This window comes from Rhinolophus sinicus, linkage group LG02 (assembly GCF_036562045.2).
Source record: "Rhinolophus sinicus isolate RSC01 linkage group LG02, ASM3656204v1, whole genome shotgun sequence".
NCBI classification, from domain to species: domain Eukaryota; kingdom Metazoa; phylum Chordata; class Mammalia; order Chiroptera; family Rhinolophidae; genus Rhinolophus; species Rhinolophus sinicus.
The window spans coordinates 87,553,471-87,576,615 of record NC_133752.1 but is presented as its reverse complement, the minus strand read 5'-3'; the positions used below and the strand labels follow the sequence as shown (position 1 = coordinate 87,576,615).

The 23,145-nt window shown below is 39.3% G+C and overlaps 1 protein-coding gene across 4 annotated transcripts in view; it reads right to left on the bottom strand.

The window, feature by feature from the left end:
* The window catches only part of MCM10 (minichromosome maintenance 10 replication initiation factor), a 33,863-nt gene continuing 10,718 nt past the window's right edge, over nucleotides 1–23,145 (bottom strand). For 3 of the 4 annotated variants that reach the window (XM_019738324.2, XM_019738326.2, XM_074324759.1), the window contains exons 7-20: nucleotides 22,945–23,110; nucleotides 21,131–21,298; nucleotides 19,778–19,894; nucleotides 17,576–17,775; nucleotides 15,939–16,039; nucleotides 15,147–15,257; nucleotides 14,944–15,061; nucleotides 13,299–13,524; nucleotides 12,119–12,263; nucleotides 11,381–11,499; nucleotides 9,527–9,640; nucleotides 7,419–7,564; nucleotides 4,427–4,469; nucleotides 1–4,340 (exon numbers count right to left, since the gene is read on the bottom strand). In XM_019738324.2, coding sequence (XP_019593883.2) covers nucleotides 4,257–4,340; nucleotides 4,427–4,469; nucleotides 7,419–7,564; nucleotides 9,527–9,640; nucleotides 11,381–11,499; nucleotides 12,119–12,263; nucleotides 13,299–13,524; nucleotides 14,944–15,061; nucleotides 15,147–15,257; nucleotides 15,939–16,039; nucleotides 17,576–17,775; nucleotides 19,778–19,894; nucleotides 21,131–21,298; nucleotides 22,945–23,110 — 1,858 coding nt within the window. In that variant the 3' untranslated portion in view covers nucleotides 1–4,256. The remainder of the gene's footprint in view (nucleotides 4,341–4,426; nucleotides 4,470–7,418; nucleotides 7,565–9,526; nucleotides 9,641–11,380; nucleotides 11,500–12,118; nucleotides 12,264–13,298; nucleotides 13,525–14,943; nucleotides 15,062–15,146; nucleotides 15,258–15,938; nucleotides 16,040–17,575; nucleotides 17,776–19,777; nucleotides 19,895–21,130; nucleotides 21,299–22,944; nucleotides 23,111–23,145) is intronic. The other variant, XM_074324760.1, reaches the window with a different exon arrangement.

Here is a 23,145-nt window from a genome sequence, read left to right as displayed (position 1 = left end):
AATAAGACAGTATGGTACTGCCACAAGGAGTGACATATACATGAATTTAACAGTACTGAGTCTAGATATAGACCCCAAAGTTTATGATCAAGTGATTTTTGACAAAGAAGCCGAAATAATCCAATGGGGAAATTATAATCATTCCATGGAGTGGTGCTGTTAACAACTGAATATCCATTTAGAAAACAATGAACCTCAACTCTTACACCTCACAACTTATACAAAAATTCACTTGAAATGGATCAGACCACAAAGTGAAAGCTAAAACTATATACAAAATTCCTTAAGAAAATCTTTGTGACTTTAAGGCAGGTAAAGATTTCTTAGCTAGCAAAGAAAATGCATGAACCAAAAGAGAAGAATTTGATAAAATGGACTTCAACAAAATGAAAAACTGCTCTTTGAAAGACATGTTAAAAAAAGTGAAAAGGGGAATGCAAATTAAACGACAATTTCATACCACCACACACAAATCAGAATGGTTAAAATTAAAATGATTGACAATATCAAATACTGGTGAGGATGTGGAGCAAATGGAACTCAAATACATTACCAGTGGGTATATAAAATGGGATAATCACTTTGGAAAATAGTTTGGCAGTTTCTTAGAAATCTAAACACAAACTTATCATATGACCCAAAAATCCCACTCCTAGATATTTATCTGAGAAACAAAAAACACATATCCAAAGAAAGACTTATATCTAAATATTAGTAGCAGCTTTATTCATAACATCCCAAACTGAAAACATCCAACCAAAATGTCCATCATCATGTGAATAAATCAATTGTGGGGCATATCCACAGTGAAATACTCAACAATAAAAATGAATGAACTGATGATACATGCAACACGCATGTACTTCAAACATGCTGAGTGAAAGAAGCCAGATACAAGAGTGTATTCTGTGTGATTCCATTTCTCTGAAACACTAGGAAAGACAAATCTAAGTTATAGTGACAAAAAACAGATCAATGATGGCGGGTAGCGAGGGGTGTGGTACAAGGCAACCTTTTGGGGTGATGGAAACATCCTCTATCTTGCTTGTGGCGGTGGTTACATGGGTGTTTACATTTGTCAAAATTTACTGAACTGTGCCTCTTACTATGTGAAATCAGACCTTAATAAAGTTGCTTTTAAAAAGTACCAACAGAGAAGTCTTGGCAACATTACTGCAAACCTGGTTTCAACCCACAATTTTCAAATCACTTCATCAATCGTCTAATCTACAAAATGGGGACACTCCTGTCCTGGTCCTGTTTTGGGAAATACTACAAAGTGGCTCCTAATTATTTGTGGATCCACCTAATTGCTAAAATGTATTTGTAACTCCAAAATCAATATTTATGGAGCTTTTGTGGTCATTTATGAACATGTGCATGTGCAATGAAAAGTTTGTTCCTGTTGTCTGGCTTTTCTCTAAAATGTAAGTCAGTATTTCAGATATGGTCTGAGCTAGTCAGGACATGGCATGACTCTTGGCCCATTTTGATCTAGGTAGTACAGCAGTGTGGCTATACTCTTGGTTCCTTTTAATTTTCACAAATTCCACAGCTTTTTCACAAACTACCGTCAACTTAAGCCAACTGATTTCTTTAATCTTTTGTGCTTCTCTATTATTTTCTTTAGATATATCACCATTTCTTTCCTCAATATTGGGAAACATAGAATTTCCTTTTTTGAGCCATCCATCCTTCTTTAGAGCTGTATTGTTTCCAAATCTCCCACGGGATCAGAGATGTCTGTGTTACTTGTAGAGTACAAGCTCTGATGGGCTGCTGTCACTGACTTAGGCAAACAGATTTACTCTCCTGATTTTTAAAAATTAATGGTTTAAATTTAAAAATTTAATCTGCACCAAGCTTTACTTCTATCATCTATTTCTACACAAAAACCCAATCCATGCACTCTCTTCCTGTCAGCTTTGCTGTATATCAGTCACCTTGCAATGTTTTTAAAACTTGAAAACTTGAAAAATTTTAAAAGCTGTTAACTTTTAATATTTTAAGTTCCCTTTGGGGCAGATTCCACACCAATCATTCAGAAGTTTCTTATTTGCTGTTCTGGATTATTGTTACCTAAATCACTTCAGTTTTCCTTTTGTGGTGTGGAAGGGAAAATGTATTTTAACAAAACTCAAGAGAAAGGTGGTTTTTCTTTAGAAAGCCACTTATTTCCTCTAAACAGAAAAAGGCAGCAAAAAAAAAAAAAAAAAAAATCTTTTGTGATGCTCAGAACAGAACATGCTCACGGAGGACAGTTTTTGTTGTGTACTTACCATATTTTGATTGCCTGTGATTAACACAATCAGCCCTACATTGCCAATGACAGGGAAAGAATAATAACACACATTTTGCTTTTATAGGAAAGCATTTACACGCTAAGAAAGAGGGTAGGATTAAGAGACTGATCTCACTGATGAATCCTATTTTCAATGTAAATAAGTCGCCTCTCTGGCCCCTTTTTTCCCCTGAATATTCTAAGAAAGCCCCACCCCCCTTTCACACATACAAATCATCTCAAAGGAAAACTCCCCAAGATCCAGAGTAACTGAGCAGTCATTCCATTATATTTTTAAATTATTTCAAAATGTAAAATAAAACTTAAAAAAGAAAGACATCCAGATTCAGCTCACCATCAACCTCTACAAGAATATCACACTACTTATACACAATACACAAGTGAATATGGACTCGGACGACACACTTGGTTCAGATAAGAAAATGTTCTCACATGTGAAGGGAATTACTCAAAGAGCAACCTGTAGGTCAAGTTCTAGGCAGCTGCTCAGTTGTGACCCATTTCAAACATATAGCTCTGTTTGAAGTTTACGGAATAGATAATCTACTCTAAATGACCCATTAAAAATATCACAGTTTCTAGTGTTTTTGGCTCGTATTGAGAATGAAACACTTTATTCTTTGTTAGCTTAAAAATAAAATTTAAAAACCCAACGCCTCGTGGAAGGTATAATACTCCTAAAAATATAATCAGGATATGACATTAGAGGGAACACAAAGGTGAGACACAGCACCTTCTATCCATACACAGCAGAGTCTTGTGAAATCTAAGGCACGTGAATTGTATTCCCGGCTCATATACCTAAATCAACCATCTCTCTCGACCACCTCCTATACTTGTTTTATTCCTGCCATATCACCATCTTGGGAAAATCTATTTCTAGCAAGATCTTAAATCTTAGTGTAAGAATCCTACCAATTTACCCAATCTTTATGGGGTACCGGGATTCACTTGGGTCAAATGGTATTTGGAAAGTCAGGTTGCCCTCGCAGAAAAATCTCCTAAGTGGACTTTTTGGTGATAATTTACGTGGAGACTGACCTATAATTCTTGATGTGTATAATAAAGTCTCTGTGTAAATTCCAAACTCTGTGGATTCTGTCTTTAACGGGATGTTTCTGTTTTTCAGCCATGCTTCACGACTTCTCAAATGTTGCATTCATCTTGATTAGAAGTTTCAAAGTTTCTTTGGGCCATTTTTAAAAAAAAGCCATATTTAAAAATGATACGATTTTAGGTTATTTCCATTACAGAACTCCACAACATTGTAAGGGGACAGACAACCATACAGAGATATGAATTGAAATGCCACGTGATTCAATGACTTGATAAATCTTAAAGAACAAAACCCAGAAAATAGAACAGAAAGAAGGAACCTGGCTTGTAGGATCAGTACATCAAGACCAAATCAAAGGCAATGACCATTATTATCTAGATGAAAAAAAGTTATATATATTTATAGAATCTGAGTGCTAAAAGACACATTTAAAGATCATTTAGTCCAACCTTCCTCATTTTAAGGCAACTGAAGCCCAGAAGTTAAGCAACTTATCTGGGGTAAACTAAATTAATTCTTTTGCCTCTGTGTCCATATAAACACAAGGTAGAACCTTACTGGGATAAAGAAGTGATACTGAACATACTATCATCCAAGAGATACAGAAACCAGCTCTTGATTTACCTTCCAGTTTTTGGGCAAAAAAGTTGTATGAATGCAGCCATCAATGCTAAGAACACAGAAGACAATAACATCTTGATTTCCCACTTAAAGATCAATGTTAAATTTGGTGTCAAACCAACACAATGGAGGGAGGTAAGTAGGCAATGCGTGTAGGCTGAACAAGTATTTGTTTTGACTGTGTCAATCAGGAGCAGGGCAACACAGAGTCAACGCTTTGCTTTCCCAGAACCACAGGAAGCAACGTAGGTTGTGAGTACCTGTTTGAAGGCAGGGCTATTTAAGGCTATTCAAAAATTTGGCATGTTCTTCTCCTCTTGGTAACAGGGTTTCTCCTCCTATCTTTGGACCTGTCTTTTCCTGGAAAATTGAAAGTAGTTTAATAAGAAATGGGTCAATATTATTTGTATGGGTCACTAAAATTAGTCATCATGCAAATGCCATACCTTTAGCATTCCATCCCGCTCCCATTTGAAGAGGCCACAGTTACTGAAACAGAAAAGATGGGATTTACTCAGCATGAGGTACGGGCCCACACACATACAGACAGACACCACGAGAGTTCCCCCATTCAAGCAGAAGCTGATATAGATGACACATATATTACAGGTTATGTTCAAATGCCACTGAAAATACACACGCCAGTGACTGGAGAAATGGTTTTCAACTCTGTAATATAAGTCAGGCACATCAGAGATGGAATTTCTGAAGGCAGTATGACAGGGCACATGGTAGGTGATGAATGCAAGCTTGGTGCCTCACAGCCACCAGGATGACACTCAGATTTAGGAGCTAACACCCTTTTCTCTTTTTCTGGAACTAAAAGGTTGGGATAAAAAAGGATTAATCTTCCTTCTAGTCGGGATAATCCTTCCTCCTTTTTTTTATAACCCAAATGTGTTTGCTTTCTTATTATCCAGAAGGCACAGATATTCTTGTTCTCCTTTTTTAACATGGTGGGTGAATCCAGTCCTGAGAAGAGATGTGGCTAGTATGGGGAAAGCTTATTTCTACCAAGTGCATTCTGGAGAAGAAAGAGAGAAACACAGAATACAGGAAAGTCATGGAAGTATGTCTTCCCCTGGGCACTGAGAGGGTCTGGGGCTTAGGGGACGACCTACCTGCTTCATCCTTCTTCCCTGTCTAGTTTTGTAGGGTAAGCCCTGACATTTTCTTTTTCTTTTTTGTAATGCAAGTGCATGACTTAAGCTCTGATTGATGAGGCATCCATTTCGAAGAAGCATCCACTTCGAAGATGGCTAACTCAATAAACACATTGCCAGCCACAGGGTTAGGTAGGCCACCTGCCACCCCATTGAGGTTCCTTGGTTTTAGAGATCTCTATTACCTTCAACAACTGACCATTTGGGCTACTTGTTTTCTCTTCCTGCGCTTTAAATCCCTCCTCTTATGTTTTAAATTCACCAATAGAGAGTGAGCCCTGGAAACCCTAGACCCCACCCTGACCCCAATAAAAGTAGAATCCCACCTGAGACCTGTGTGGCCCCAGGTGTGCTGTGTAATTTCCAGCTCTTGTAAATAATAAACCTGTATCTTTTCAGAGTTCCCTGATGGTTATTGCTGAAGGGCGTCTTGCAATCACAGTAAGAACCACTAGGGCTGGTCCAGACACAACACTGGCTATTGATAGGCTGAGACCAATACAGAACAAAGTTAGACTCTCCTCCTGCCCTGACAGTCAGCATGCCATAGCCTTAGCCTTGAACCTCTCCATCACCTTCCCCATCTAGAGACCAGTTCAAGATCTACTGAGAGAACTTTTGCAGCCTACTATGGTAGGAGATCAATGACGATACTAAGAAAAAAATCAGTTTTAGTCCGGGGTCAGCATAAAAAATGCAACCCATGGGTCAAATCCAGCCTGGCACGTGTTTTCATAAATAAAGTCTTATTTGAACACAGCCATGTCCATTTGTGGCTGCTTTCGAGCTACAATAGCAAAGCGGAGTAGTTGTGAAAACCGACCATGTGGCCAACGAAGCCTAGTATTTTTCCTATCTGGTCTTTTATAGAAAAAGCTTGCCTACTTCTGCTCTAGATCAAGAATTGACAAGAGAAAGAGCAGAGAACGCAGCTGTTCTTCACAAAAATAACAGTGCCACCTGGAGGCCAAAAAGGCATGTTGCTCTTCCATTAGTGAGCTGTACTTACTGCTTATCCTTAATGCAGTATGCAAATGTCTCACGTAAGCTGTCATTACAATATTTTGGAGAGAAGTCAAGTATCAGTATACACATAAGTACTTAAAACAATTATAATCTAGACTGCAAACAGTTCAAAAATCAGCTCCTGACAAGGTGATGAACTAGCATGTAGTCCGAGCCTCCTTTCCAACAGTTCAGCTTTGGAGAAACTTGAAGTGAGAGTGAATACGTTTCAGGAAGCAAACAGCAACCAAAATCAAACAAGCAAAGAAAAGGGTACTGAGACTATCCTGGTGAGACATCCTCAGGAAGACTAAAGGTGATCCTGAAATTGCTTCAAATCCCAAAGGATCAATGTCATACAAATTATGTCCTCTAAGAACACTGCCAATAAAATCAGACGTTAATGACAAAAAAAAAAAAAAAGGTAAAAATCAATCCCATATGTTTGGAAATTAAACATTACTAATCCTTGGGTCAAAAAAGCAATCATTGGGGCCATTAAGAAATACATGTAACTACACCTAACTACACTTTCGTGGGGACTTCTAGAACAGCAGGGAAATATGACTGGCCACACAGCAGGTTCTTTATACCAGCATCACCACAAACATGTGAGGAATGTCTTGCTCTATGACATGATGGCTATGGCATTACAACAGCTACCATGTCACGATGGCTATGTTGTCACTAGGTGATAGGAATGTTTCAACTCCATTACAATGTTACGCAGCCACCGTCATGTATGCGGTCCATGGCTGACTGAAACATCATTATGTGGCATGTGACTGTCCATAAATGAGAGCATTGAATGGACCAGTGACAATACTCTACAAGCTGCACGTGATCACCCACCCTGAAGCCCACAGGGTGTGCTCTATGTGAGTAATGCTCAACACAGCAGCTCTGCCTCTGCATCTGAAGTTTCCCACAAAAGTAAAAAAAAAACAACAAAAAACTGCTGAACAGTGGAGGGAAAAAGTCCAATTTCCCAACCCCCAGCAAATACACACATTCCCGAACACACATTACCCATACTTTATTTACTCAGCAAATATTTCTGAGGACCTACTATGGGCCGGGCACTATATTAACAATTGGGGATAAAGCAGTAACGAGGGCAGGGGTCCTTCCCTCGAGGAGCTACAAGAAGGCACAGAAATAAGGTTTGACCGTCACGTAAGACTGTCCAATGTTCCAATGCAACAGCAGCACACTGGAATTGGGTTCCAGAAGCCCAGACAGGACAAGGAACCCTAGGCAGTTCTCATACCTGCAGTGCTTTTTGGGAAGCCTGGCAAGGGAGATACATCTGTTTCCACAGGGACACTTGAAAAACCTCTTTATGCCGTCATGCCAGTGGTAGTTGTGTTGCTCATGGACACAGGTCTCCAAAGGCTTGAAGTGGGTGTAGGCACACTGCATAAAACCAACAGAAGGGCGCACATCTGGTCAGGAGCTCTGAAGGAGAAACTGGTTAGCTGCTACGAGGGCAACCTTTGGTTCTCTCGTCACCACCCTGGTGCTTGCTAGTAGAGCTGCCACCTTATCTACTAGCTACGGCGACCCCTGTGTTTCTTCTTGGGTCCCTCATACTGATACCACTTTTTCTCATGTTTGTCCCAATTTCTGGTCAGGCACGAAGCACACCATAACCTTCTGTGACATCAAAACAACAGCAAGGGCAGAGGAAGAAAAATACTAGAAACCTCTAAATTGCCTCACAGGTCTATTCTATAGTCGCTGCAGTCCCTTGGCTATAGGGTACTGAGACATGGGGCCCATTTAGGAAGGTTGATCAGCAGCTCAATTATTTTTGCTTACAAGGCCTCTGAAAAGGGCATAAGCTTATTACCACTCTTATTTTTTAATCAGCAAAACCAAGACAGAGGAATGAAGTAATTCACTTAATTGTGATTCTCAAAAGGGCTGTAGAGAATAAGAAATGGTAGGTGAAAATCGAAAAAGGTTAATTTCTAGGACAGTGCAATGTTAATTTCTGCTAATTACATTGAGTCTAGATAAATAACTTCTGACTTTGGCAACCGCAACACAGACAGAGTGGTATGCCAGCTGTGTGGTAGGCAGAATAATGTCCCCCTTCCCCAAGGATGTACACACCTGATTCCCTAGAACCTATGAGTCTGTCAGGTTACACAGTAAAAGGGGATTAAGGTTACTAATTAGTTGCATTTAAGATCAGGAGATTATCTTGGATTATCTGGGTGGGCCCAATGAAATCACAAGATGTCGTTAAAAGTGGAAGTGAATACAGGGCAGGAGGTTGGAGAGATGCCATGAGAGGGCTCAACCTGCCATTGCTGGCTTCGAAGAAGGAGGCAGGGCCACAAACCAAGGAATCCGGGCAGGATCTAGAAGCCGGGAAAGACAAGGAAACGGATTCTCCCCTAGAGCCTACAGAAAGGAACACAGCCCTAAGGACACCCCGATTTTAGCCCTGTGAGCCCCACAAAGACTTCTGACCTACAGAACCATAAGATAACAGGAGGTTGGTGCAAAAGTAATTGTGGTTTAAAAGGTTAAAATTGCAAAATCTGCAATTACTTTTGCACCAACCTAATAAATTTGTGTTGTTTTATGCTACCAAGTCAGTGGTCATTTGTCAGAGCAGCAACAGGAAACTAACACACCAGCCAGGTGCTCATGTTTCTCACTTTGTTAGAATAAAGCTGTGCCATCTGTGGTAAAACCTTTACTTACTCTTCAAGGCCTGAATCCTCTCCAGGAAACCCTACTTTTTGGTGGTGGCTAGTTCAAGGCTGCCCCCTAAATATAAAGCAGAATCTAAGGATTTTAAAGGCATAAAGAGAAAATTGTACTTGGTAAGCTAAGCCTCTTTCTCCTCTTACACATGTATAAGGCCAATTAGCTGGGCAGGTATAAAATCAGTGGTAATGGAAGCAATAGTGCTCAGCAAGAGATTTTTTTTTTGGGGGGGACATTTTTTATTGATGTTGAGGAATAGGGGATATTATATTTTCTAATAGACTTAGGGTAAAAATTCTGCAAACATAGACAATAATTCAAATTCTGCATTGAGACTCATTTAGTACATTAAGCCCCAAGTACAAAGGGACGAAAGTAGTTTGTCATAACACGTGATGCCAGATCAAGTCATTCAGCCAAGGTCCCAGGGACTGTGAACTAACTGTGTAGACTGAGGACACCCTCAGCTAGAAACGTGAGCAAGACGTAACAATAACTTGGGTCCAATGGGCAGAGACGTTACGTCATAAACGAAGGACCTAAGCGGGTCTCTGGTCACAAGACACGGCCGCACATGCCACAGACCCTCCATGTCCTGTTAAGTCACAACAGCACATGACAGGGCCCACGGTCAGAACCGTCTCCCGCACTCACCGTCCTGCATGTCACCACTCGACATTTCACTTCTTTGATACTTCTCATCTTTTCTTCCATTTGTTCTTTTTTCACCAGTGGATCAAAGTAGAGTTCCTGCAGCTCAGCCTCGACCTGGAATGACAAGGCATCCAGGAGACCTTATGCCAAATCCAGCATATATTCAGGCAGCAGTTCAGTAATAATCAGAGAGAACTGAAGAGGTAAGCTCACTGTCATGAGGGCTGATCACGCAAACCAAAAGATGATCACAAGTAAACACACGTTCTTAACATGCACAGAAAAAAGGGTATGAAAGCATTTGGTGATTTTTTAAACCATTAAATGTAAACTTGAAATGCTGTCATCACGAACAGTGCAACTAGGTCAGCTGCACACGGGAAGGGACTCAGTCCTACCGTCCCAATACAGGCTTGAACATGGAAGGCATTCAATGCCTCCCCAGGGATTATAGACCAGTCTTTTCTATACATTTCTGCGGACCAAGCACTTGGCAGGAGCAAGCCCCGGTTGTTCAGAACAACAGGGAGGAGATATGCGGGCGGAGAGGTATTCAAGGCAGAAAGAGGTCACAGGTCTGGTGTCAGCGCAGCTACGTAAGGCACAGGGTCCAGGGCCTTTGGCGGCCACTAGAGGCAAGAAGTGCTTTATGGTCTTCCAAGCATCTCTCCTGATTGATTTTCAAGTCCAGTAGAAAGGCATGATATATAACTGATAGGTGACCATTGCATTAGTCATTTGTTAATCAAAGGAAGAGCAGATCAGAGTATTGGCAGTAAATGGGGGCAATACTGCCGCCAAGGGGCCATTTGGAAATCTGTGGGAGCACTTTTTTTGTTATCCCAATGATTGCTACCGAGGGTACTGGCAGGGGCAGGGATACCATGCCATCTGCAATGAACAGAACAGTTCCTCCAGACAACAAAGGATTGTTCTGAATGTTTTATGAGACACCAAGTGGATTAAATACCTGAATATAACCCTAAACCTAACTGCTTTATATACACACAACCCTACAATATTTGTACGTGGTTTTAATACACACTGAATATTGCAAGAGTGCAGCTAGGCAACTCCTGGGTATATGGAAGTATAGTTGCACTTTGTTGTTTTTAAAAGTTTCCCAGGATTATTCACTGTTTAAAAAACAACAACCATATTTTCAAAGAAATACACCCATGGTAATTAAACGACCAAGAGAACATATTTATATAAGTCTTCCTTTCTAGCTGTCTCAACTATTTACAACTCTTATAAATCCAACACTGACTACTTCATTATTTCTTCTAGGTTAATTGTGCCCATGTATTTACATAATGAAATACATATTTTTAATGTAAATACTTTCCTTTTTTCTTCTTTATATTACAACTAGGCTATCATATTGACATTTACAATATAATTCAACTAGTTAGGTGATTATATTATCCACAAATTCTATTTCAAGATAATTAGGGAGCAATACAAAATACTTATTATTAAAAAGGGGCATTGCAAGTGTTGAGCTGGTAACTGCTGGGCATTTGAGAGGCCAATATAAAAATATTTGAATGGAAAAATCTCTTCTCACATTGCAAGGCAGAAAATAGTAGATAGTGGTAAGCCATTCAAATGTTAAGTTCACAGCCATCACTACATGTAAACATTTTTTATAATACTGAAGTCTATTTAAGTAATGTTAAAGATATTCTTCAACGCAAGGACAAAGGTAAAACTAAAATCTATTGGAAATATTTGTTCTTCAAGATGGACTCAAACAAATGGACATACAAAAGAAACTGATTCTTAGCACCCTGACAAAGCACTATGAGTCTGAAGGGCATCTCTACCATCTTTGATCTTTTGAGCTCTTACCTCTTTTAGGATCCCTGTGTGCTTTGATTTTGCTTTTAGAATTTTCTGAAATTCCCCAGATTCCAGGTAAGCAAGCTGTTCTCTCCTTTTTTTCCTGGCAGGCTCCAATTCATCTTCAGCTAGAGCAGAAAGAAAAAGCATCAGCTGTTCCAGAGTAATTTCAGAAGTCAGCATGTCTCAACTCAGCTTACCCCATTATCTGTCTCTGTCCACCAGGCCCTTCAAACTTAATTCACCCCACTAGATACCAGGAGAGGAAGACTCTTAAAAAGTGAGCTGAGAAGTAGAAACTAGAATATAGGGGAACGACAGATTTGACCACTGGATGAGAATCTTTTTCACTTTAAAACAGGAACTGATTATAAGAATAGATAACAAAAATCTTATTTACAAATTGATGTTAAAATGACACTGCCAAGTTCAGAATTTTAAAAATAAAAATAGGGCAATTCAGAACAAAGGAATTCTACTTCTTTCAAAGTAAACCTTTATACTAATATATAGGAACAAAGATTCAATGAGTAATCCTTTTCTCAAGTTTTCAAATTGTGCATAATTTCAATTTAATGTGATTATGAAAAACAATCAGTTCTAGTTGTGGAAATTCTATTTAGGTATTCTACCTAGAGGTTAAACTGAAATAAAATAGTGACTTGGTATCAGGGACACTGGCTATGGTTTAAACATTTCCTCTATAAAGGTTTTCTTTTCTGTTGTGAACTTTGAAATTTACAGTACCTTGAGGAGAAAATGTGGCGCTCTTTTCTACACGTTCCTTCAGTTCCAGGACATCCTGGGGGTCACTTTGCTTCTTTTTAACGCTGTTTGGGTCTGTTTTTGTAAGAATCTGGCCTTTTGCTCTTAATTTGGTTATAGCAGCTAACTAGAAAAAAAAAAAGAGAGGGAGATAAAAATCTAAAAGATGAGATAGGCATCTGTAACTCTGTACCCCTTTCCTGTTACTAACCAATGAATTCTAGCTGCTCTCAAATATAAACTGGCAAAAATATATCTTCATTTTACTTAGCATTATTACAATTATTGAAATTTAAATGCACGGGAGACAGGTCTACAGTTAGTAAAGAAAGTCTCAGCTTATTTAAATATCGGCATTTAACATCAGCTAGCCTGTAGCCTTCTAGTCCCATCGAGGGACATCATAAACATTTCGGAAATTTGTTTTAGAATTCCAGCTCTGCCACTTACTGGTTTCCAACCTTAGTTACTTAATTGTTCAGCCTCATTTTCTACATTTATAAAACGGGGGTGACAACACTTACGTATCTCTTAGGGTTGTGGTTGTGAATGAAATGCGATAATGTGCAAACTATGTACCTGGACATAGAAAACAGCATGTATGCATCCATCACAGGTACAGAGCCACAGTAATGAAGATGTGCCATTGTTATGATTATTACTGTGGGCACGGCTTTGGCTTGCAGCTAGCCTTTGCCCTCCATGTGGTTATAGCTGCTACCAGAACAAAGAGAAGACAGCTTAAGTCGGGGGCTCAGGAAGCAGAGGGGTGAGCAGTGCTCAGCAGGCGGGGTTCTCAGTACCCTCACCTCCATTTCAATCAGAGCAACTTAGCTTTTTATGTCTACAGACTGGGCTTCTGTGTGATTTGTTTTAAAGACGGATTCTTTAAACCACTATTTTACAATCTAGCTCAACAATTCCAAAAATTTTTTCCTGAATGCCAGTGTCTCCAGTTGTGAAATAATTAACAGCTAATTTTTTTGGTAAATGAATGGCATTATGTTGACACCATTATAATTTAAAATTCCTTTGACTCCATCAATCAATAAATAGCTATTAGGTCTCTGTGTTTCCTGGTCATAGTTATATCAAATTTGAAACTCCAGCTATGTATTATGGAATGCAAATTCAAGTGTTGACAGAAATAGCTGTCAGTTACCTTTTTGGCTTCTGCTAAAGCACTTAGTTTTGGTTTTGGAGGTGGTGACTCATCAAAAAGAAGAACATCATCTCCTTCTGAGATGCCTCGCCCCAGCTTGGGCGTCTGTGTGGCTGGGGTTCCTTTCAGCCTGGGGAACCCAGCCCTCATTGGTGGAGAACGAGACAGCAGCTGTCGAGAAGACGATGGCATAGCTGGGCTCACCTCACTTGAACTTTGCAGAAATCTTTAAAGAAAAATGCAGTCACAGACTATATAAGCACAAACTATAAAGAGGGAGACTGTAGGCAGGATACCAGATGAGAAGTAGGTGTCAGTAAGATAATTTCCCCTCCTTGGTTAATAATTCTGGTTAGACTGCAGTAAGAAGAATGCTAGTTTCACTAACTCTTCAGCGACTGATTTTTCATTGAAAAGCTCTAATTGTTTTACCAATTTAGAAGTGATTACTATTTTTATCAGTTGGCTTTCCAGTGAGTGCTGCTACGGAACAGCCCTGAAAGGTGAGCTGTGGACTGTATTCCTAGCCCTCTGGTTAGACCGTCAGGAACTCATCGAATAGCTCTGTATTTTAATTTACTCTACTGGGAAGAGATAACCACATGTGATACATTTGGACGCCCTTAACAGAAAAGTTCTATAACTCCCACAGTGACCATTTTAAGGGCTACTTAAAAACAACAAATGTCAGAAATCATCTAGTCCAAACCCCTTATCTTATAGAAGAAACTGGGGCCCCAGACCCCACTGCTCATAGTTACAGGCTCAGGACTAGCACCGGGGAATCCCAGGCCACTATTCTTTTCACTACATATACCCACTCTTGCCAGCTCCAGGCTGAGTCTGCAAATTGCTTATCACATCCTGCCCAAAGATATTGGGCAGCAAAATTCTGAAAAATTACAAATTATAATGCCTTTAAAGTGACAGGTGCTCTCTTATTTCCCACAAGGTCCACAATTCCACATGCACTTTTGTCATATGTACATATAATTTTGCCACCTGTTGGCACATGATAAATACGTCCATAGATCCCCATCAGCACTTCATGGATTACTGTACGGACCGGACAAGACACTGCGCTGATGGAGTACATAGCACAGTGCTTGGTACATGTTAAGTGTCTACCAGCAGCAGCTCTTATTACTATTCAGATAACTTGAGCTGAAGAGCCTTTGATTCATTTATCTTCCACATCCATTTCCACTTGATTTTGCCTCGACAATGACTCCATTTTCAGTGCCTCTTTTTTACCATTTACCTGAACAACTGCAAAATCTACTCACTGGCTCAGCCTGTAATTAAAAACCTAACTGTGGTAAAATAATGAAACAGGAGCCAAACAGGTCACCATGTGCTTTCCCCTTTCACAAAACCCATTTCAGATGGTCATTCCTTTCTCTTTTCCGCAGTGATACTAATTACTGTAACCTGTACCACTTGGTCTCCAGATTGACTAGCATAAGTCAGAAATACATTACTTTAAATGCTATTTAGGTTATATTAAAATTATTTTAACACTTTCAAAGTTAAAAAGGTAGCCAATTATCGAAAATCTAAAGTTGCATTTTTGAACTGCATGGTGACAGTCTGAGGATTCCTGAGATAAGTTATCCAAGCAGGGGATAGTAAATGTTACTTTTACCGTTTCTCTATTTCTTCTGTTTTCTTTTTCCTTATCTCCAACATTTGCTGCTTCTGTTGCTTCAAGAGGGCTGATGCCGAGATAGACTGGAAAGCAGGCTTCGGGCTCCCCAAGATCCCTAAAACAAAAGCCACAGACTGAGGGGTTCGGAGAGGCTGCGGGAACCGAGGTATGGATGCTAAGCAGTTACCAGCTGACTCTACCTGGTGAACTGGCTTTGGCTAAATGTTGTTTTAAATTTCTGGCTCCACAGGTAGGCAAGTCCATCAATTCCCTGAATTCCTCAGAGCAAGACAAGTTCTTTTGGGGTATTCCTGGAATATAGAAAGATCAGCTTTAAGAGAACCCAAAATTCACACTGCTTGATGTCATGTGACTTACTCACTTTTTAATCTCCGTATTCATTAACTCAGTCATTTGTAAATGAAGGAGATGGAATACAAAGAGAAAAAAAGAATCCTTAACCTCTAACATCAGACCAGCAGGACTGCAAGGATATGACAAATATATCTTATTTTGAGTAATGGTTGGATTACTAATATCCGCAGGGTCATTTCATATGCTGTTTCTGGCATCTGTACTATGGGTAAGGGTCCATGCTGGGCCCTGACCACTCTCAGGAATGAAGCCCAAGTACAAGGTGAAGGCAGCATTCTCTGACCCAGACATGTTTCAATGTTTCAACGAAAGACAACAGGTAGGTTTGACAGAAACGTGATACTACTGACTCTAATACTGGACATTTAGACTTAGATCCAGATACAACAAGAAATTTTAAAAAGTATACTAAGCTAAGACACAGCCAAGATTAATATGCTGTTTTTCCATAAGATGCTGTTAACCAAGCTTGACTCTTTCAGCTTAGGCCACATCACTCACTAAAATAGCGACGAATGGGTATTTATAACCTAGAGGATGAACTGTGACCATTTTCAATCCTAAAGAATACACATTTAAGCTGGAGATAGAAATGTAATCTTGAGAAACAAAGTTACCAAGTTTTTGTTGAGTTTCCTGAATGATCAAGTCTGTGCCCTTCACGACCAAATTAGTCAGAGTGGTTTGAATCTTCTTTTTAGGAGCTACAGCTGCTGCACTGTAATGACAAGAGTCCCCCCCCGCAAAGGAAAATCACTGAACTTCAGTGCTCTGATGAGGTAAAGAAGCCAAGGAAGTACCGTTTCCCTGAAAATAAGACCTAGCCAATCAGCTCTAATGTGTCTTTTGGAGTAAAAATTAATGTAAGAGCCGGTCTTATGTTATATTATATAAGACTGGGTCTTATATTATAGTAAAATAACTGGGTTTTATATTAATTTTTGCTCCAAAAGACCCATTAGAGCTGAATGTCCAGCTAGGTCTTATTTTTGGGGGAACACGGTACTCATTTATTACAAACTGTCAGAAGTTTTTCAAAGTGGGAGACAACTAGACCTTCTTAATACCATGGCTCTAAAGCATAACTGTTATGAGCATGTGTCACAGCTTTGAAAGAATAGCAACCAACGAATTTGCTTGAGAACATCTGTAAGGACAATTTGGCAAAAGAAAATTTTTAAAATGCCAACAGTTTAACCAAGTAGGCTAGGAATTTATCTTCAAATAATTGAGGACTATTCAAAAACAGGATATTAATGGAAGCTTTGTTTGTAATGTTTAAAAATTGGAAACACCATTAAGGTTTATCTGTGGGGAACTGTTTAAATTATCGCAGAGCCATGTAAAAGAATACTATGTAGCCACTAAAAATAATGCCACAAGTAAATATTCGATAAGGAAAACATTATTTTATGTTGAAAAAAAGATCATAAAGTACAGGTACTTTCATGATTTCATTTCATATAACTAAAAATTCATACATATGGAAAAACAAAAACCACCTAGAAGAAGCATATATACCAAGGGCCTAACATATACATACATAATAGTTATTTATAATGTATTGTATTTTTTGCATTTTGGAAATTATTTTAAATATTAAAAAATGTGCTTGCTATTACAAAATAGGCAGGAGGTAAGAGTCCCATTGCCTAATTTCTGTTGAACTAGGAACAAAATCTACGTTTTGTTCTTGGACCAACTGGAGCTCCCTCGTGCCAGATCCCCACCTGTCACGTCCTCAGACGTGCTTTCCACAACACAGGACAAGGCCATCAACCACCTACTGCAGGGTCTCCGTGGAGAGACTGAGATCCCCAGAAGAGAGGCTAGGAACACCAGCCTCCCACACCCGTGTGAGGCCGCACTGCAGATTTGTAAGAGCTTTGCAATTTCACTAACAGCTGTGAGGGAAAGGACTTAAAGGATGTCGACACAATGATTCAGACTCTTTTAATGGCCAATTAGCCCTGACAAAGGTCCACTATTCACATTAGGACCCAAACAGGAAGCGTGGGTTCTCTGTTAAAGACCATCCTGACATGACTCGATTTCTCCCCATTCTGTGCATTTCCTCTGTACCTGGGAATAAAAAAAAAAAAAAGCCCTCATCTACCTTGTTCCAGGCAGTGACTTATGAAAGACAAACCTATATAAGTTTTCTAGGACCACTACAGAAATGTACAACCACTGGGCTTATTATTTATAAGCCAAACAAGATCCTTGTCCCAAAAGCAGCTCAGGAATGTCTTACAGTGAGGCTGCACACGATGCTGAAGAAACCCCTCCATAGTAAAAACCATCCTGACAGAGCCGTTCTCTCAAGCTGGCGCCTTTGCGGGCAAACTTCTTTGGAATTCGTCCTCCAGAGAAGGTGGACTGCAAGTCAGCTCGCTTGGCACTGAGCTTCTTGTACTGGGTCTGGATGTGATACTGACAGTAGTCGCAGTCGTTCTGCAAAATGGAAGACAGGCTGCCTCAGAATAAGGGCAAGGGCCCAGAAAACAATATAAATGTACACGGTCCCTTTCTCCCAGCTTTGTGGGGCACCATTCTGTGTGCAAAGCCTTCCTATTAACCTCCAAGGCTATTCCCAAAGTGCAGCTATGCCGTGATGAAGGGGAAAGAAGTTCTTCCCTTAAGTTGCCATTAAAGCACTAGTCAGGCGGAAGAAAAATTGATATAATTCACTTCCTTTGCCTTCTTTCTACAATCGAAATAAAAGCAGCTTCTAGGATGAACCTCGAAAACATTATGCTAAGTGAAAAAAGTCAGATACAAACGGCCCCATATTGTATGATTCCTCTTATATCAGATATCCAGAGCAGGCAAGTTTAGAGAGACAGGAACCAGGTTAAAGGTCAGCAGGAGATGGAGGTAAAGAGCATGAGGTGAGGTTAGTTACTGGGTACAGTGTGTTTTTATGGGGTGATGAAATGGTTTTGAAACTAGAGAGCTAGTGGTTGCACAGAGTGCGTACAATAAATATCACTGAAGTGTACATTTAAAAATGGTTACTTGTACATCATGTGAATTTGACCTCAATAAAAATTAACTTAATAAAGCAAAACCGGCTTCTAGTGAGATTTTTCTAGTTCTCTGGTTGACTCTTGGAAAAATGCTACCCATTCAGTGAAAGCAACAAAAAGAAATAAGGTGCTGTTCTATTGGGTGAGCCCCTAGATATGTGACAATGAAGTTCTAGTTCTTACATGGAGATCTGTCGGGTACTTCACTCTGAGACCCCTTTTACCCACTATCTCCCTCCTTTCTATTTCCTGCTCACCAGCTCATCTGTTAGGCAGGAATGAGATGAAACCAAAGCCTGTCTTTTAACCCTTTCAAAGAGCTCTAAGATGTACCACTTCACACCCACTAGGATGGCTGTAATCAGTGAGAGACAATAACAAGTGTCAGCTGGCTATGGAGAAACTGGAACCCTCACATGCTGCTGGTGAGGATGTAAAAGCCACTTTGGAAACCAGTCTGGCAGCTCCTAAAAAACCTAAAGTCAGCATATGACCCAGAAATTCCACTCCTGGTATACACCCAAGGGAACTGAAAAAATATAAACCTACACAAAAACGCACACATGAATGTTTACAGCACCATTATGCATAATAACCAAAAGGTGGAAACAGCCCACATGTCTCCTTACTGATGAACAGATGTGGACTATCCACACAATGGAATATTATTCAAACATAAAAAGGAATGAAATGCTGATAAATGCTATATCATGAATGAACCTTGAAAATGTTATGCTAAGTGAAAGAAACCAGACACAAGAGGCCACATATCATATAAGTCTATTATATGAAATGTCCAGATGAGCAAATTCATATAGACAGAAGGTAGATTAGTACTTACCAGGGGCTGGGAGAGGGGAATGGGGGGTGACTGGGGAATGGCTGTTTTTTTTAGGGAGGTACTGAAAATATTCTGAAATTACATAGTGGCGAAGGTTGCACAACTCTGTGAATATACTAAAAAATTACTAATTACACACTTTAGAAAAGTGAATTGTATGGTATGTGAATTGTATCTCAATGAAGCTTTAAAAACAAGCTCTAAGAAAAGGTATAATGGAGTGAAAGTATAGATGAAAATAAGCTTTTCAGTGTATTTTATCATAGTGCTTGATCACTGACACTACAAAAAAATGGATAAAAGAATGGTTGGTAGGAGTTAAGAATTAAGAGCAAACTAAAATTCTGTTTCTTGCACCTCCTAGTCAGCCGACAATAAAAGATGACTTTCCTTAGAGGTTAAATCTTTCCTCTGCCCTCAGTTTTTTAAACTGGTAATTATTAAGCACACATTCAATTTTTCACTTTGACAGTTCCTGTTATGTAGGAAACTCAGTTCCAAAGGTCATTACCACTAAAGTACCTATAATTTATTCCTATTAGATCCTTTCTTTAGCAGAAACCATTTGAATAAGGCTGAAACCAACCAAATTAACAGTCTGTGTACATGGTTCTCCATTCTTCTTCTTTGCTTTACAGGTTCCGAGGTCAACGGCTTCACCCATAATTAAGATCTTTTGAGGATGATCAATAGATAAGCATACCTGTAGAAAAGAAGTGGAATTAAAAGCAGACAAAGGTATGGCCTTTTATAAGCAAGAATGAATAGAATGGTGGATATGAGTTAAGAAGCCTTTATGAGTCTAAAGGAATTTAAAGCCAGTGCCCTACAAAACAGTTTTAGAAATCAGAGGTGTATAAGACACATTTAGTTTCCTACCCAACAGCCATCCTCTCCTATGTCTTTGGTATCAGAATCTTGATTTTATTTGAGCTGGCAAATGCTCAGCATAAGGTAATGGATCTTGTTCCCAGTTTTCCCAGCATCCCTTCCAGGTAGCAATGATCATGTGACTATAATCTAGCCAATGAGACAGAAGGAAGAGTCAGTAGGGAAGGTAGCTGGGAAAGCTTCTGCTTTCCTGATAAAAGCAGATAGAGGAGGCTGGCTCACTTTCTGCCTTAAATGGAGATGCGATGACAAGAGCTCAAAGCCACCTAGTGACCAAGAGGAAAAGGCTAAGAGACGTACAGACACTGGCCCTGACATCACTTACACTATGTCTGGATTTTTTTATTATGTAATAAAAGCAAACCCCACTCTTCACTATTAAAAGAAACTGTAGTGTAGATTTTCTGTTACTTGTAGCCAAACACATTGAAACTAATTAAGTAAAGATTTGTTGCCTTTCTCTCACAAAAACAAGGAATGAAAAAACTTTGTCTCTAACTTCTCCTGATAATAATAATCTGTCTACAAGGTGAAGCTTCTTGCTGGGTCAGATGGAGAAATGGTCTGTCTCATTCACACTGTATCTAGATTTACAATTTACTGGAGAATCAGTGGGCAGTACGGAAGCTGTAGTGCTGCTTGAGAAAGGTAAAAATTCACTTTGATTATAAGTCGTAGCTGTGGTTGTATTAAGGGAGCAAAGTCCTCTCAAACATAAAACCTTGCCTTCTTGATGCTGCCATGGAAATTAATGAAAGAGATCTAAGAACACCTCAGTGTAACAATTCAAAACACTCCAGGAACCTTGGAACTGATTTGAAAAGAAATAATGAAAGAAGATGATATAAAACACTTGAGCAGGTGGAAATTCAGAATACTGGTGGATGAAGGATGAACAAGCAAACGAAAAAACAGATAAATGGAGCTAGAATAATATAAAAGTAGGACTTACTACCTGGAGGTAGACCAATACAACTGTTTTTGACAGAACTTGACTAAGTTGCAAAGACTCCCCTCCCTCCCCTACATCACAGAACCAGATTCTTACCTCCTCTGAACCATCCCTGGGCTTCATGGGGTTAGCATTGAGGAGCCCTATGACGGTACCCTGCTCAGTCTTCCAGAGTTCCTTGTGAACCTCTCCAAACAAGAACAATGACACGGTCCGTGTCAGGTCACGAAGATCATTCAGTCGCCAGATGCTGAATGTCTTTCCCTGGAACAAGTATTTATTCTTAATTTTAATAATTTTTGAACAATGGATTGTATTGTCTCCATTATTTATGGTTCAAGCATTCTACTGTGGGAAAATATATAAGTATAATCCACCCTGAATATATAACCATCAGAATGTCTATTATAAATTAATTCTTTCTCTAGGCTTTAGTATTATCCTTTTCATTTTGGAGATGAAGGTGAGGTAACGCAAGCCAGTAGCCAAGTTGTTACTTGAGTCTCTAATTCTCAGGTCTAAATAGTCAGTGGGATAGCACCGCCTTTCTAATCTCTCTCTCTCTCTCTCTCACATTCACACACACACACACACACACACACACAAACATACACACACAAAACATTAAAAGGACAAGAGGAAGGTGTAGCACTACTATTTAATAATTTACTAATATAAATTTAGTAAATCTATTATCACTAATTATATTATTATTAATAAAGAGGTTTCAGCTCTATGCTTCTAAATTTTTGCTTAGCACAGAAGCAAAAGCATCATTAAAAAAACTGGTTGTGTTTAAGTGTAAAATTTCAGAAGTATTATTAAATATCTGAAGAAATGCAACTCAAAGTCCTGACCACTTATAATACGCACATTTACAGATTTTCAAAAAAATAATTCAAATAATACTGAATCGAGATATTTCACAAAGGCATCCCAGAGTGGATATGGTTATAGGTTATAGAGATCTATTGCCTGAACTCAAGTATTATAATTATTCTTCCATGGATTTGTACAATGCCTTTCTTGGAAGAGTTCAGATAAAATTTCCTATCAGTTATTTCAATGTCATCATAACCAGCTGTGATACAATTAAAAACTTAAATAAAAACCAGACTTGTTCACGTTTACCTAGACAGAACAGGGTTAGAGCAGGACACAGAATCTAAAACTCAACCCGTGATGTCAGAACTCATAAATAAATCTAAGGTTGGTTGAGATCGATATTAGAGAATCAAATCAGTATTGAGCATGACTAATCAAGAGTATTTTAGAGCTGGGAGTTTCCACATACTCAAAAGAAAGTTGCTTCACTTTTACAGAGAAGGAAATGGAGGTCCTTAAAGAAAGATTAAAGGTTACCCTAAGCCCACATAGCTAGTTAAAAGGAGAATGAGATTCAGAACCCAGGTTTTTTGCCAGGACACAAAATAATTTTCCTGTTATGCCTCAGTTGGCTGCAATTTTAAAACTTGCTAGATCTTTTGCAATATCCAGCAAATTAAATACATCATACTGTGCTGGCACAGGTCAGCAATTTCAGAACTTTTGCGATGGGCGTCACACATCTAGTAAGGCTCTCGAACGACTGAGCTCAGTCTCTTCTATAACTTGCTCGTCCTCCACAGGAGGGATTATAGTATCACAGGGGCAACCATGTGTCACCGAAAACAATGACAAGTAAAATGCACGCGGACAGATGTGAACAATGAAAAGCCCAAGAAACGTATACACCCAGATCTTCACAAATTCCTCTTGGACAGCAGCCCAAAGACAGAGTGGCAAATTGAGAACTTACTAGCAATTATTTCACAACGAGATACTGATGGGCTCTGGATAACTAATAAAGAACATGAGTCCTCACTGCAAGTTTGTCACGAAGCAGCTTAGGAAGCAATAAAATGGCTCACACTGTTACTGCTTTGTGGAGTGACTTTCTTCAGTATAACCCCAAATGTCACCCAGTCTATTTCTTCCAGCTTCTCATGCGCCATCTTTTCCTTGAGCTGAGATAGTCTGATCAGTTTTCGGCCAGCCATTTTCTTGTTCATTTCTGTGGAGGATACTCGAGGACACCTGGGTCAAGAAATCAGCAATTAGGAGATTATTCT